The sequence below is a fragment of the Fukomys damarensis genome, unplaced genomic scaffold, assembly GCF_012274545.1.
Source record: "Fukomys damarensis isolate Sample0158 unplaced genomic scaffold, DMR_v1.0_HiC HiC_scaffold_12, whole genome shotgun sequence".
In the NCBI taxonomy this organism is placed as follows: Eukaryota; Metazoa; Chordata; class Mammalia; order Rodentia; family Bathyergidae; genus Fukomys; species Fukomys damarensis.
The window spans coordinates 52,180,574-52,193,569 of record NW_022900924.1 but is presented as its reverse complement, the minus strand read 5'-3'; the positions used below and the strand labels follow the sequence as shown (position 1 = coordinate 52,193,569).

General features: G+C 46.4%; 2 protein-coding genes and 1 pseudogene across 10 annotated transcripts in view; 2 read left to right on the top strand and 1 right to left on the bottom strand.

Annotated features, from left to right (window-relative positions):
- Map3k13 (mitogen-activated protein kinase kinase kinase 13) overlaps positions 1–5,353 on the top strand; it is a 151,486-nt gene extending 146,133 nt beyond the window's left edge. For all 9 annotated transcript variants that reach the window (XM_010624218.3, XM_019207510.2, XM_010624222.3 and 6 more), the window contains one exon: positions 129–5,353. In XM_010624218.3, the coding sequence (XP_010622520.1) occupies positions 129–230 (102 nt within the window). In that variant the 3' untranslated portion in view covers positions 231–5,353. The remainder of the gene's footprint in view (positions 1–128) is intronic.
- Positions 1,732–1,903, top strand: LOC117285810 (annotated as a pseudogene).
- Positions 5,354–6,940: 1,587 nt separating the features above from the next.
- Positions 6,941–12,879, bottom strand: Tmem41a (transmembrane protein 41A). Its single transcript, XM_033762698.1, has 5 exons — positions 12,784–12,879; positions 12,141–12,509; positions 10,677–10,838; positions 10,090–10,228; positions 6,941–7,722 (listed from the first exon to the last, which is right to left on the bottom strand). Exons 1-5 carry the CDS (start codon positions 12,877–12,879, stop codon positions 7,502–7,504), a joined length of 987 nt encoding a protein of 328 aa, XP_033618589.1. The 3' UTR covers positions 6,941–7,501.
- Between the last annotated feature and the right edge of the window lie 117 nt (positions 12,880–12,996).

The following is a 12,996-nucleotide window of genomic DNA, read 5'->3' as shown; positions in this document are numbered from 1 at the left end:
TCTTTTCTCAGTACGCCCCACAAGAACAGGACCCCCAGCCCCTTCAGCTCTGAGCCCCCTCCCCAGCACAGTACCCATCCCGAGGGGTGGTCGGAATGAATGAATCCTGCCTTTGTTTGCCTCTGCAGAACCCCATGCAGTTTGAAGAGTCAGACTGTGACTCTTCCGGGGCGGAATGCTCCGATGCCACCGTGAGGACCAATAAACACTACAGCTCCGCCACCTGGTGAGGAAGGAGAGCCGTCCTGCCCATCCCACGGCACAGTGGCGTTTCAGATTCCCCAGCTCTCCCGCTCTCTCCCTTCTCCTTCTGGGAGGAGCACTGCCCCATCCCCACCCCTAGAAATGAGCTGCAATAACAGGCACAGGAGACTTCGCAAATCTCTGGAAAAAAAATATCCAAATGAAATTGTTTCATTGAACATTTCAATCAAGAATGGCAGGGATCTATTTTATTGAATATTCTAGCTACTGTAACATTGATATTTATTTTTCTTGGACATTTTAACACTTTGTACTGTAAAGAATGAACTATATATGGCAGAGACACAATAATTTCTTGCAAAAAAAAAGGGAAAGGAAAAGAAAGAAGTGGACTTTAGGAGCAACATCCTTGGGAATTTGAGGTATTACTGCTGCTTGAACAGGGGACCAGGTCTTTCGGTCATAAGTGACTGAAGAAGAACCAGAGCAAGACATTATCGAGCATTTTAGAAAACAAAGAATACAAAGGAAAAAGCAATTCCAGGTAACTTGTGAACAGATACTTAAGTTCAACCAGCTTGTCCAGGTGGGTGATGGAAATGACCTAGAAAAGTTTGGTGACCAGACACTCGCACTGGAGTCTTTGAAGGCTGTGCTTCCTCTAAGAGGAAAACCCAACAAAACTGAACATGGGGGAGCTGCTTCCATGTTTTAACTTTCGCAGTGAGGCTTACAAGACAGTGTCACGCCTTGCCCCTGGCACATACTTCCCTTTGTGATGCTGTCACTCTCGTTACTTTGACAAATGTGTCACCTTGACCAATGTGTTGTTGATCTTTCAGATTCAAGTGCCATTTTCCAGTGGTTTTTCCCTCTCCAGCTGTCAGCCACTTCCTTTAGGAAAGGACTGGGGTGGGAGGGGTTGCTGAGGAGGAGAAAAGGGTAAGAAAAAAAAAAAAAACATCTGCAATGATAATAGGAAAACAAGTGTGGAATCTGCAAAAGTATGTACTCAGGATGCTCAGGTCAGCTGTGTGGAGAAAATGGAACCCCCCCTCTCTAGAAACATGTTCCTTGTCTACTAGAATCATATTGATTCAAACAGAACAGAACTTGAAGGCAGCAAGGATACGTGTATGTATGTGTGTGTCCCTTGTCCGATCCCAGACCATCCCCTTGTTTTTATTCCTTAACTCATTCTGTCCTTGGAGCTTTAGTGATAGGCTATCACCATTGGAATAAAGGCAAAGCGAGCCACGTGCAAAAGGCTCACCCCATAATAGCATTTTTGTTCAGTGCTACTTGTAAAATATATTTTACTTCACTCCGAATCAGTGCAGCTTTTATTAATTGGACTTAGAAATAGGTGAAGAGAACAACTGATTCCAAGCAAGGAATTGGAAAAATTTTCCATCATCAAAGGCATGAGCCGTTCCTGTCTCAAAGGTCACGGGCTCTGAAGAGCACCCCAAGGGAATCCCTGGTGCCTTGGCTTTAAGGAACATTTGATCTAGAATTTTACAGGCAAGCTTTGCGCAGTGGCAGTATCGTAGCCAATGAGGTTTATCCGAGGTACGATTATTGCTAATAGAATTTTAAAGACAAACAGAGGTTGACCTACTTCCTGTCTCTGTCTCCAAGATCAGTTACTGTCAAACAGCCTCTCCATCCTTGCTGGAATTTCTGACCTTGCATCAGGTGGGATGTTAGGAAAGTCTTGCACATACAGGTACTAAACCATTTCCAGGGAGGATGAAATCAGGGCTCCCTCCCCTGGGTGTCACTGACTTCATCAGCCAAAAAGGAAAGACAGGAGGGAATTTAGAGCAGTTCCTTTTGTTTGTTTGAGCCCTCCATTTGTTTACACTTTATGTTGAGACATTGATTTAGAATGTAGTGTCTATACTTTATAGCTTATAGGATGAAGGAAAATGTTTAACTTATACAGAGAACAGTATTGTTTGCATTAAATTATTCCCATTTTGTATCACTTCTGTAGCTGGACTACATGAAAGATCTTAAGTTATGGCATTATTATCATTGTTATTTTATATTATCATTCTTATTTTCTGTAGATCAGAAGGTGTGGTTTACAATGTAGCACAATAATTGTGTTTATTGCTGACCATGGATTATTATGAATTTTATGATTTGAATGAAGGCATGAAAATGGAACTGCCATATGTAGCTCTCTGGTCTCCATCTTAGCTGTGTTCCCCGACTTTCTGTGTACAATAACAATCATCTGAGGGTGCGTGCTCTGCCCTGAAGCCCCACGGTTACATTGGGATTTGGGCTTGACTGTGAAAGTGCCTGGGTGGGTAGATGATGGAGTGGGTGGACAAATAATTTAAAAGCTGTAAACGTTCCCAAATTTCATGAGAAATAAAGTCATGGGACTACATTAGAATCAAAAAGAGAATTATTTAATACCCTGAGAAGAACAGATCTAGACTTTCTACAGGGGGCTCGTTGATTTGTTTCAAAACTTAGAGTAGTAATTTCCTTCCTGCCAGATTCCACAAAACCAACATTTTCCCCCTAAGTAGGAGGAGCAGGAAGACTTTAAAAAGAGAGAAAGAAAAACATATATATGGCATGACATACAATGTCTAGCTGTGATGCCATCCCATAACCAGACTAAAGAAATTCAAGAAGGTACGACACTCAAAACACTTGAGTCACGTAGAGGATCACAGGGCCGGGCAAGAGCCTCGAAAAGCTGGTTTCAGGTCTTGCTTACACCATGACCCTCTCGGCGTCACCACTGCTCAGAATGGAGGTGCGAGAACTCCAAATCCTTTTTCTGGTCAGCACAAAACATCGGCACATTGGCACATCAGTTCGTTCATTTTTGCCCACATTTAGTGGCATCAGAGAAACATGCAAGTCGCTTTCTGTCTCACACATTTCAGTGAGGGTCTTCCTAGAAAACCTGTCCCATACCTCATCATTCTCATTGACTTCTGAATTCCCCCCGGGGGGGTCCGTCATGCTAATGCCACTCTCTCCAGATTGACTCTCATGAGTTTGTCAGGGAAGTAGATAGTGTCAAATCCTCGGTCACTCACTGTATTGTCAAGATGTGAATAAAGTCCACATTGAACACTTTTTTTTTGGTAGAACTGACTAGGGGTTTCCGAGAATGGTGTCCTTCATCCAGGTTTAAAAAACAACTTCTGCACCCCAGTCTTGTCCTTCATTGCTTGCCTCCTGAGAACCAGGGAAATGTTGAATTGGTGTGTTGCTTTGAGAACAGCTCCACAGCCACCAGAAGAATATTGAATCAAGAACTCCAGGAAGCTAATTCTTCAGGTCTTGTCAGCTGCAACAGGGCTTCAAGGAACCTCACAGGACTGTGATTTCCAGCAACATCACTGACTGAAAGCCGAGCTGCCCTTGGAATGAATGTGCACGTTACGGAACATCTGTTTTTGACTGACATCAAGATATGTTTCCGTTTCTATTGCTGACCAGCGCTTAGTTTAAGTTTTTTTTTTTTTTTCTAGATCATGTCCCCAATAACAATGGACCTTACACCTCCAAAGAAAGCTTAGACCTGTTTGCAAGGTTGTGAGGTGCTCTATCCAGAAAGATGACGGTGTTGTCTGGTGTAAGGTAATTTGGGATAGCCTACTTGAAGTTAACTATTTTCAAACTTTAGTATCAACAAATGTGTCTTTCCGGGAGTAGGGTCATTTTTAGCAGAATTTAATAAGTACTGGCCATTTATTTTGGGGCCTTGCTGTGCTAAATTATTCCCTTATCTCACCCAAAAAATCACAGATGTGCTGGTTTGGATTTTTCTGGTATAACCAAGACTAATTAAAATGCCTTCCCCACTGTGGGATACTCACTAACACCCTCTCAGTATGAATGCATTCCTCTTCTTTTTGGTACTGGGGATCGAACTCAGGACCTTGTGCTTGGGAGGCAGGTGGCAGCACCACACAAATGCACTCTTCTTGATCAGATGGCTCACTTTTTTTTTTTTTCCCCCATACCTTTAGGTCTTTTTTTTTTTCTCCTTTTCTTGAAACATTCCTATTTAAACTTCCTAAAACTGAACTTTTCCAAGCAGAAAATATTTGAAATCCAAGAAATTCCTTCCTTGCTCCACAGTACAGTGTGGTATACTTTGTGTATCTACTGGGCTAGAAACAAAAATACCATCTGCCACCTTCATCCTAAACACCTAAGACCATATCTATAAGCACCATATTCTTTCCATGTTCAGCTGCAGAACCACTCACAACTCTGCGCTTGAAGCAGCATTATCATTTGACTGGAACTGATGTGCAAAGGGAAATCCCACCATCCCACTTTGAATTTCATAATCAATTTCCAAAAGGTGGCCTTAGATCTTGAGTTTGTCCTGGCGGGAGAATGATAGGATCCTACCAGTGTTCTCCTAGCAGAAGCCACAAAGGCTGGTAGGGGTGGCACTATGGCAGGGAAAGGTCACTTGCCTCTCCTCACTGCCCTTTTGGACTGCATTTCCAACTGAATAATCACCTACCACTGATGGATCAAATTCCAAAACGTCTCTTCATTTATATCCTCTATGTCAAATGAGCATGTCCCTTGAGATTTGTGTGACATTCTTTTTGAGACTTTGACTAATCCTGTCAGTATGAAATTAGTGCCTTTCTAGGCAGCAAGGTTTTCTTTGCTGATTTCATAGAACAACTGTCCCAGTGTACTCACAGACCGGCCTTAGAATCCTGTTGGCCTGCTGCTTTGCTTGTTATAGCCAGTATTGCAAAGGCTTATTCACCTTGGAACACACTGGGCCACTAAGTAGAGGACCCTGTGGAACCTGGAGCATTTCTCAGGGACAGGTGGCAGAAGTGGGGAGCTCTGAAATCACTGCTCTGAGAAACAGGAAGAAAACTAGGTTCAGGTTTTGGTTAACTGCCATGCGGCCATGAGTGATGGCAGGATTTCCCAGAGCCAGGCCCCGAGCAGATGGCAAGGCCACTATGAGGAAGTGGGATCCAGCAGGATCCCAGCAGTACTGCTTCCCGGAGCCACTTCTCAGCACTCAGGGGATCCCTGACTCTGGCCCCAGGCTGCTGTCCAGTGACACGGTCCTCCCGTGGTTGCAAGCCAGCGGCAACCCCAGCCAGAATGTTAGCTCTTAGTGAGACAGCCCACTTTAACCTCCAGGGTGAGCACTTCCCGGGCTGCAGGTAGGAAGACCCTCTGGTTCGGTATCACAATAATTTGAGTTCCTATTAACTTGCAGCAAATGAGTTTCTTTTTTGTGGTCGTCTCAAAATGAACTCCCTCACCTGTCTTCCCCTGTAATCTGTACTGTCCGTGCCCGACCCCTGTGTTGTTTTCTGATGTTTGTACTGAAAAGCAATGGAAACAAGAACGACTATCAAAGCAAAACAAATGCATGGGATTAAACAAAAAGTGTACTTCACTGTCTTCTGGTTCCGTCTTGTTCCTAAACGTATTGCTTGTGTCCTGTGGGCTACCTTGACAGGCCTCAGTGCTGGTCAGACATCAGGAAATGAAGACGTCACATGAATGGGTTTTCTGTGACCAGAAAAATGTGTGATGGAGAAAGCCAGTTTCCACGACTCTTGCATTTCAGTCACAACCACAAAAGGAAGAGATAACCATCATTTTCGTTATAGTCTCTTCTTGAGCTTTCCTCAGAGCCTAGACAGGCACTCTGCTTCTTTCTGTGCTCTTCTGCTGCCCATCTTGCAGCCGCTCCTAGCCCTAATGACACTACTATAACACGAGCAGAGACAGGAAAATGGAAATCTGTGACAATTTTGGTCAGAGGCCTACTGAGAGTGGCAAGCTAAAGCACCACTTTGGATGGTCTGCTCTTCAGTCAGTCCTGAGTCTTTGATGAGGGCAGTTGAAATTTAGCAACATGTAGAACCAAGCATTTATGTCCGTTTATTTAACACAGACTGTTTCTATCCATTTATTTGGGAAAGTGCTTTACCTGTAACTCATAACCAATAAGGCACATTTTTGGAAAATCATGCAAGAAGAAGGAAAAAGACAAAACTAAGGGTCCTGAAAAGGGACAAGGGACACACATTTGCAACAGGATAGGGAACTCACTTCTTCCTTCCCCCTATTCCAAAAACTAATAAGTCGCCACTATCAAAGTGGCTTCCTCACCATCTTTTCCTGAAAGAAACATTATTTTTATTGAAATCCAAAAGATTCCTACTGCCTCCAAAAACACTATTTGGGAGTCCACTTTTCCTGTGGAACATGGTTATTCTCAAGAATCCACGTAGAACAAGAGACCTAAATTACATCCTTGGCAAGGTTCTTGGGCAACCCAAATAAAAAACCCAGCAGATGATGCCCAAGGGTAACAGTTCCAGTAAGCTTCAAGGAGGATACCAGGTCAGGTGCCAGGGTCCATCTGTTCTTAGCGGCAACGACCCAGGCTTTATACCAAACCAACCATAGTTACAGGAAGCAATGACAGCTTTAAGTAATTACAATACAACCCAACCAAGTAATCAGGCAACTCTATCTCTTTGAATTAAAAAAAAGAAAAAGAAACAACTATTCCTCAGGTATTCTCAGCAAAAGACAAAATGAAAAACATTCATGGGACACTGGCTGGTAGCCTCGCATATGGAATCACTCTGCTAGCAGGAAGAGGTAGAAGGCACACAGAAAGGACACACCAGAAAATGTACAGATGGTCACTGTACTCGCATTGTCCAAGGCCCTGCCCTGTCTGGAACATATCCACAAGACACAGAGTGTGTTCCATTAATTTTTAATAGTCTGTTTGCAATCAGCTTAATTGTGAGGGCAGAGAGCCAGCAGATGTGACATACATGGACACCAGGGGACTGAACATAAGAGCATCACAAAAGTCACTGTGCATCTGAGCAATATGTGGAAGTCCTGGGTCATTCATCCACTTGATTCCCTTGGCTTACGGAAGAGGTAGATCATCAGCAACAAAGTACAGAACAAACATTCTCTGAGAGACTGACAGAAGAGAAGGGCCGCATCAGCAATGTGGGTTCCCAGTCAGCCCTGGCTTCCGTAACCTGAACAACTGCCACACAGCCTGTGCTCTGGACAGGGACAACCACCTTGTCCCAAGGCTGCCAGGGGCAGGCAAGAGGCAAACCCAACTGACCAACCATCCTGAGTTTTCTGTGGAATGAGCTTTACACAATCCCCCTTCCAGAGCAAAGAGCCCTTTTCCAAGATCAATGGCTTCATGAACCACATCCAGTATGCAAATCAGCAACAGACTTGAGGGAAAAGGTGAACCAATGGAAAATCCAGATCACGTGTCTTTTCTACTCTTTATGTAACTGGCAGCCCCCTTCTCATTCAATCGCAGGTGCTGCTGGCTGAATCTTTTAATGAGAGTTCCAGGAACTAAGGCCACCAGGGCCATGGCCAAGAGCTTCAGGACGGTCTCCCAGGAGAAGAGCGCATCCAGGGAGCTGAGGGTAGACAGGATGGAGCCAGTCTGCACACAGATGAAATTGTACGGGATCAAACCTGGACCAAGGAGGGCAAGAGCCTGTTAGTGGGGGCAGGGAAATTAAGAAAAGAACGTTTCGGGGCCAGGGATTGAGCTCAGGGGTTCAGTGGCCTGCCTTGCAAGCGCAAGGACCCGAGTTCAATATCCAGTACCAAAAAAAAAAAGAAAGAAAGAAAAGAACGTTTCAGCAGTGACCCCAGGAATTCAGTTCCTGAGTGACCCCAGTTGTCGGCCCAACTCCTGACCCAGAGCCACCATCACCTCCTCCTCTCCGTTCTGGTCTTTTCCTTCCTTTACTCACTTCCCATCTCTACCTGCCCACCCAACACAACACCTTGGTCTGCACACAGACATACCACAATGAGATACAGGTGTAAAGCTCAGAAAGACAAATAAGTGCAGAGGAGGAAATCAATGAGTGCAGATCAGGTGAGAACACAAACGCATAGAGTTCCTGCATTTACCAAAGATGGGCCCCAGATCTCGTTCTGAGTGTCCAACAGCCACAGCAAAGACTAAACCGCCATCACTGTGAGGTTCACATGATGCATAAGACTAAAAAAACAAATAGGGCTGGGGATTTAGCTCAGCGGTTCGGTGGCCTGCCTCGCAAGCACAAGGACCCGAGATCGATCCCCGGTACTGAAAAAAAAAAAAGTAGCTCACATTCTAAAAAACAAATAGCTTAGTGGTCGGGCACTGTATGCCATGCATGGCCCTGAGTTCAAATCCCCAGGACTGCAAAAACAAGTTCTTTTTTTAAAAAATTCTACTTTTCATATTCCATGCCATCTCTAAAAAGTAATCTAAGCCTCTGAAAGCCTAGCTAGTGGCCAGACAGGTTAGTCACACAACACCACCCTTATGAAAGCCTTAAAACACACAATTAGGCCCCACTGCAGAGACCCTGATTACTTGGTGCTGAGGTGGAGCCTGGAAGCCTGCATTTTAAAGTCTCTCCCCACCCCCGCTCTGAGTTTCTGATTGGCCTTGGGCCCCAACAATCCCTTTCTCTTCTACTACAGAGGAAATAGAGGGGAGAGGAAGGTCACAGACCACTCTAGGTCACACAGCTTGGACAGGAAGAAAACCTGGCCTCCAGAGTCTTCCCAAGCCACCTCAGTAACACATGCTGTTAACCCCCTTAGCTGAGGTGCCCAAGCGCTCTGTCTGAAAGCTGAGAGGGCAGGAACTGGCTGTGGTCGGCTTTGCTTTGACTTAAGATCTCTCAGGCCTTCCCTGTTAATAGCAGCTGCTCCAGCACAGATTTCCGTTAGGCCTGAAAGCCCCGAGTGTCAGTCCTGCCATACCCCAAGGAAGGTTTCAGAGAAGGCGAGCTTTACTTTAGGCTTAAAGGGCAAGGGAAGTAAGAGTAACCAACTTTCCAGGGTGTTAGCGCTTTAGCACCCTCACAAAGGTGGACCAAAGCCCACACTTGAAAACACTGCTCCGATCCCAGCCCTTAGAGGATGAGCAGCTTACTGGAGGTCGCACATTTGCCAAACCAAGCAGAGACTTTAGAAATCACCTAATTTGGGTGATTTCAAAACTCAGGATCCATCAAAATCCCTTCCAAGGAGTAGAGACTCATACTGGATCCTTGCATCACCCGGAAAACTTCAAAATATGCCGAGTCCTGTGTCCCATCCCAGAGATGATGGTACAGGGAATGGGCTGGCATGGAGTTCGGAGGTGGAGCACTTGGCTAGCAAGTGCAGGCCTAGGCTTTGTTCCCAACACCACATGCACACACACACTCACACACACACAGACCCCAGGTGATCTTTCATTTACTGTTGATTTCTATGCATATATACTTTGGCAGGAGGTGATGTTGGGGATTGACCAACTGAGAAACACTGCTTCATCCCCAGCCTTTCATCCGGCCAAGCCCCTAGAGGATAAGCAGCTTTCGGAATGTCATGCAATTATCAAAAGGCAAGAAGGCCTTACTGATGCCAGCTCTTCCTAAGACAGGCCAGAGCCAGACAGAAAGCCCCTTGCTCTGCTCCATTTTCGGCCCACACCCAGAACTCAGGCCCACACAACCTCACTCCGCTAGCATCTCCTCAGCACTTTCTGTGGGCCAAGGCGTGTGCTTCATTCACAGACGATCTCTGGCAATGCAAGCCTCGTGCCTAGCACAGTGCTCCATACTTGGTAGGCACTAAATACACACGGAGCGATCCTACTGATTCCGTAAGTATTTTTATGGGTTTCATGTTCGAGCCTGAGGTAGATTTAAAATCAGGAGCAACGATATGAGGTCACAGGCTGGAAGATGCTCTTCGGGAGCCTGTCTTCTTGGAGGCAGGCACACGCAACCCCGGGTAGTCCCCGACACGACAGCACCCAAGACTCAAACTTCCACTCTGGCACCTTACCGATCAGGACTGAGATGCAGAACTGCACGATGGGTACGTTCAGAACTGGGGCCGAGAGGTTTAAGAACCAGTTTGGTGTCATGGGGAAAAGTCTCAGAAACAGTAAGAAGAAGAACAGGCTGTCTCTGTTCTCCTCCACCTGCAGCAAGAGGACGGGGCAGAAAGTCACAAAAGGAACTGTCCTGGACACTGTGTGTTCCACCCCAATTCTTGCCACAACCCTCAGGGGATGGACTGTTTTTCAAACGGGAGCCTAAGGATCAGAGAAGCTGGGAGCTTTGCCCAAAGCCACAGAGCTGGGAATTTTTGTATTTTTTATTTTTTTTAAGACAAGGTCTCACTATTATACAGCTTAAGCTGGCCTCAAACCTATAATTCTCCTGCCTCTGTCTCTGAATACTGGGTGCACCAGCTCCCATGGCTCAGAGCTGGGATCTGATCCCAGGTCTGTGCCTGCTGGTGACACTAACAGAATCCTTGGATCTCCAAGAAAGGGTCGGGGGAACGCTGTGGGACATCCGGGTTCCTCACTGCCCTGGAGCCATGAGGTGACACTGGGCTGGAGCTCAGATGTGGCCCCTTCTTACCTTCCTCTGCAGCAGGGCCACTTTATCAGGAAAGTAGGAGACCACCAGCTGCTTGCCAAAAACACTGGACAGCACGTAGCAGCACGATGCACCCACTGAGGTCAGCACGCAGCAGAGCAGAAGCCCCAGCCATGGCCCAAACAAGGCGCCGGCTAAAACGTTCTGTGAAGAAACAAACACTCAGCCATGATGACACATGGCAGCTACAAGGTGCCTCATCCTGAAGCCCAAAAGCCATGGCTTCTCTGTCCTTCTTTCATTTCCCAGCCAAAACCCATCTCCCACTTAAAAGAGGTAAATGAAAAGGCTGGGAGCTACAGCCCTGAACTCAGTCTCTTCATCAGTTTGTTTCTTTGTTTGTTTTTTGAGACAGGGTCTCATAATATAGTCCAGACTGGTCTCAAACTCACAGCAATGCTCCTGCCTCAGCCTCCTGAGTGCCAGGATTATAGGAATGGGCCCCATGCCCAGCTCAGTCTCTTCATCTTTAAAACAAGGATTGGGGTTAACACTCCGAGGGCAGAGGCAAATGCACAGGGCCAATGTGTGTACTCAGTGCCCAGCCTGCTGCTGTGTGTAAACAGTGATGACTGGAGCTCTAAGAAAGTAGGAATGAAACTCACGAGGTTTGTTTACTACTTCAAAAGATGAAAACCCACCATGAATGTTCCTTCAGTAAGACCACGCAGGCTACAGAAGATTTTCTGTTGTTGTTAGTTTTTTGCTGGAATTACATCTATGTAGTATGCTCATACTGAAGTTTCCATGTTGACCAACATTCTAGCCGATGTTAGTCTTAGGTTCACAGAAATGGACAAGTAAACCAACATTTCCAAATGCAGTGTGGCTAGTAAGCATGATCCTGCCAAAGCCTGAAATCCAAAGGGAAAGCAGAAGGAAGCCTTGGCAGTGCGAAGACCTGCAGGGAAGACATGCTGAGCGTCTGAGTGTAGATGTCTTCCAAGTCATGCACTATCCTTACCCCATGCTGCGGGTGACAGATTAAGCCTCAGAGCAAGAGCATCCCCAGCAGGGCCAGGATGCACCCTCAGGTCCAGTTGTGAGGCCCCCATCAAACAGCAGCTGGCTCTCAGCCCTGAAGAGGGATCAGCTCAATGGGGAAGATGGGCCTGGGGCAGCCCCAAGGAGTCAGCCCCTAGGAGTCAGCCCCTGACCTGAGCGCCAAGCACCTCCCTTCCTCCCCAGACATGTCTGCTTATCTTCTAGTTTCCAACAGAATGCTTGGGGAGATCTAGGCTGAGCCAAGAGTGCAGAGAAGGTGCTGGGGGAAGAGAGGGAAGCAAACTGGACAAGAAGGATCTTTCAGGACTTCCTGCTCAGTCACTCGATCATGAAGTGCTGAGAGCCACTGCATGCCACCCACTGCTTCGTTTCTTATTCCCACGTAACGGTCGGAGGGCTTTCAGGAGGAAAACAGGGTTGGAAGGCTGGCAGGACACTGACCAGGAAACTGGAGCCAGGGATGGCAAAGCCCTGTTTGTAGAGGTAGGCGCTGCAGAAGAGCAAGAACACATAGGCCTCATGCTCCTTCCGGTACTCTCGAAGGACCTCGGAGAGCTCCTGCAGCTCGGCTAGGTCAGAAGGGAACCACAATGACCTGGAGATTTGGAAAATCAGATAGAAACAGGAGTCCGTATCTACCCAGTGACCAAGAACGTTACTTGCTGATTCTTTTTTCCAAGTAAGTTTATAAACATGCCCTTCACTGGCTCTGCAGGGAACACATATATAACCTGAACACCTGACGAGTGACCCAATACAACACAGCAGAGTGGACAAAAGAGGCAAGAGTCCTGGGATGGCATCCCCACTCTGCTACTTTCTAACTGTGTGACCTTGGGTCTCAGTTTCCTTATCTAAAAAAGGTGAGATGGTGCTGCGTAATCATTTAACTTCTCCCTTAAGTGTTAGATTTTATGAGTGATTGATTTTTGGTGCTAGGAATTGTAGTTCACATCTTTTGACTAACATTTCTGAGGCCCTGGGTTCCAAGATCAGCACTAAACAAAATACAAAACAGACAAACAAAACAATCCCATAACTTTCTTGATATCATGGCAGGCTTGAAAAGAGCCTGTTTTTTCACCCTATTAATTTGGGACTCAGGGCTCTCTGAGCCCTGTCCAAGGGTCGCAGTGCAAAGGTTGACTCTCCTTTGCCATCCGAACAATCCTGAACCCATCAATGATCAGGGATGAGCAGTCCCGCTGGTTCTCGTGCGGGTTCTTCCCATGGTCGGGGCCTCCTCGGTGAGGGCACAGGCGACAGTGACCGGGGAAAAGTGTCACACTCAGATGTC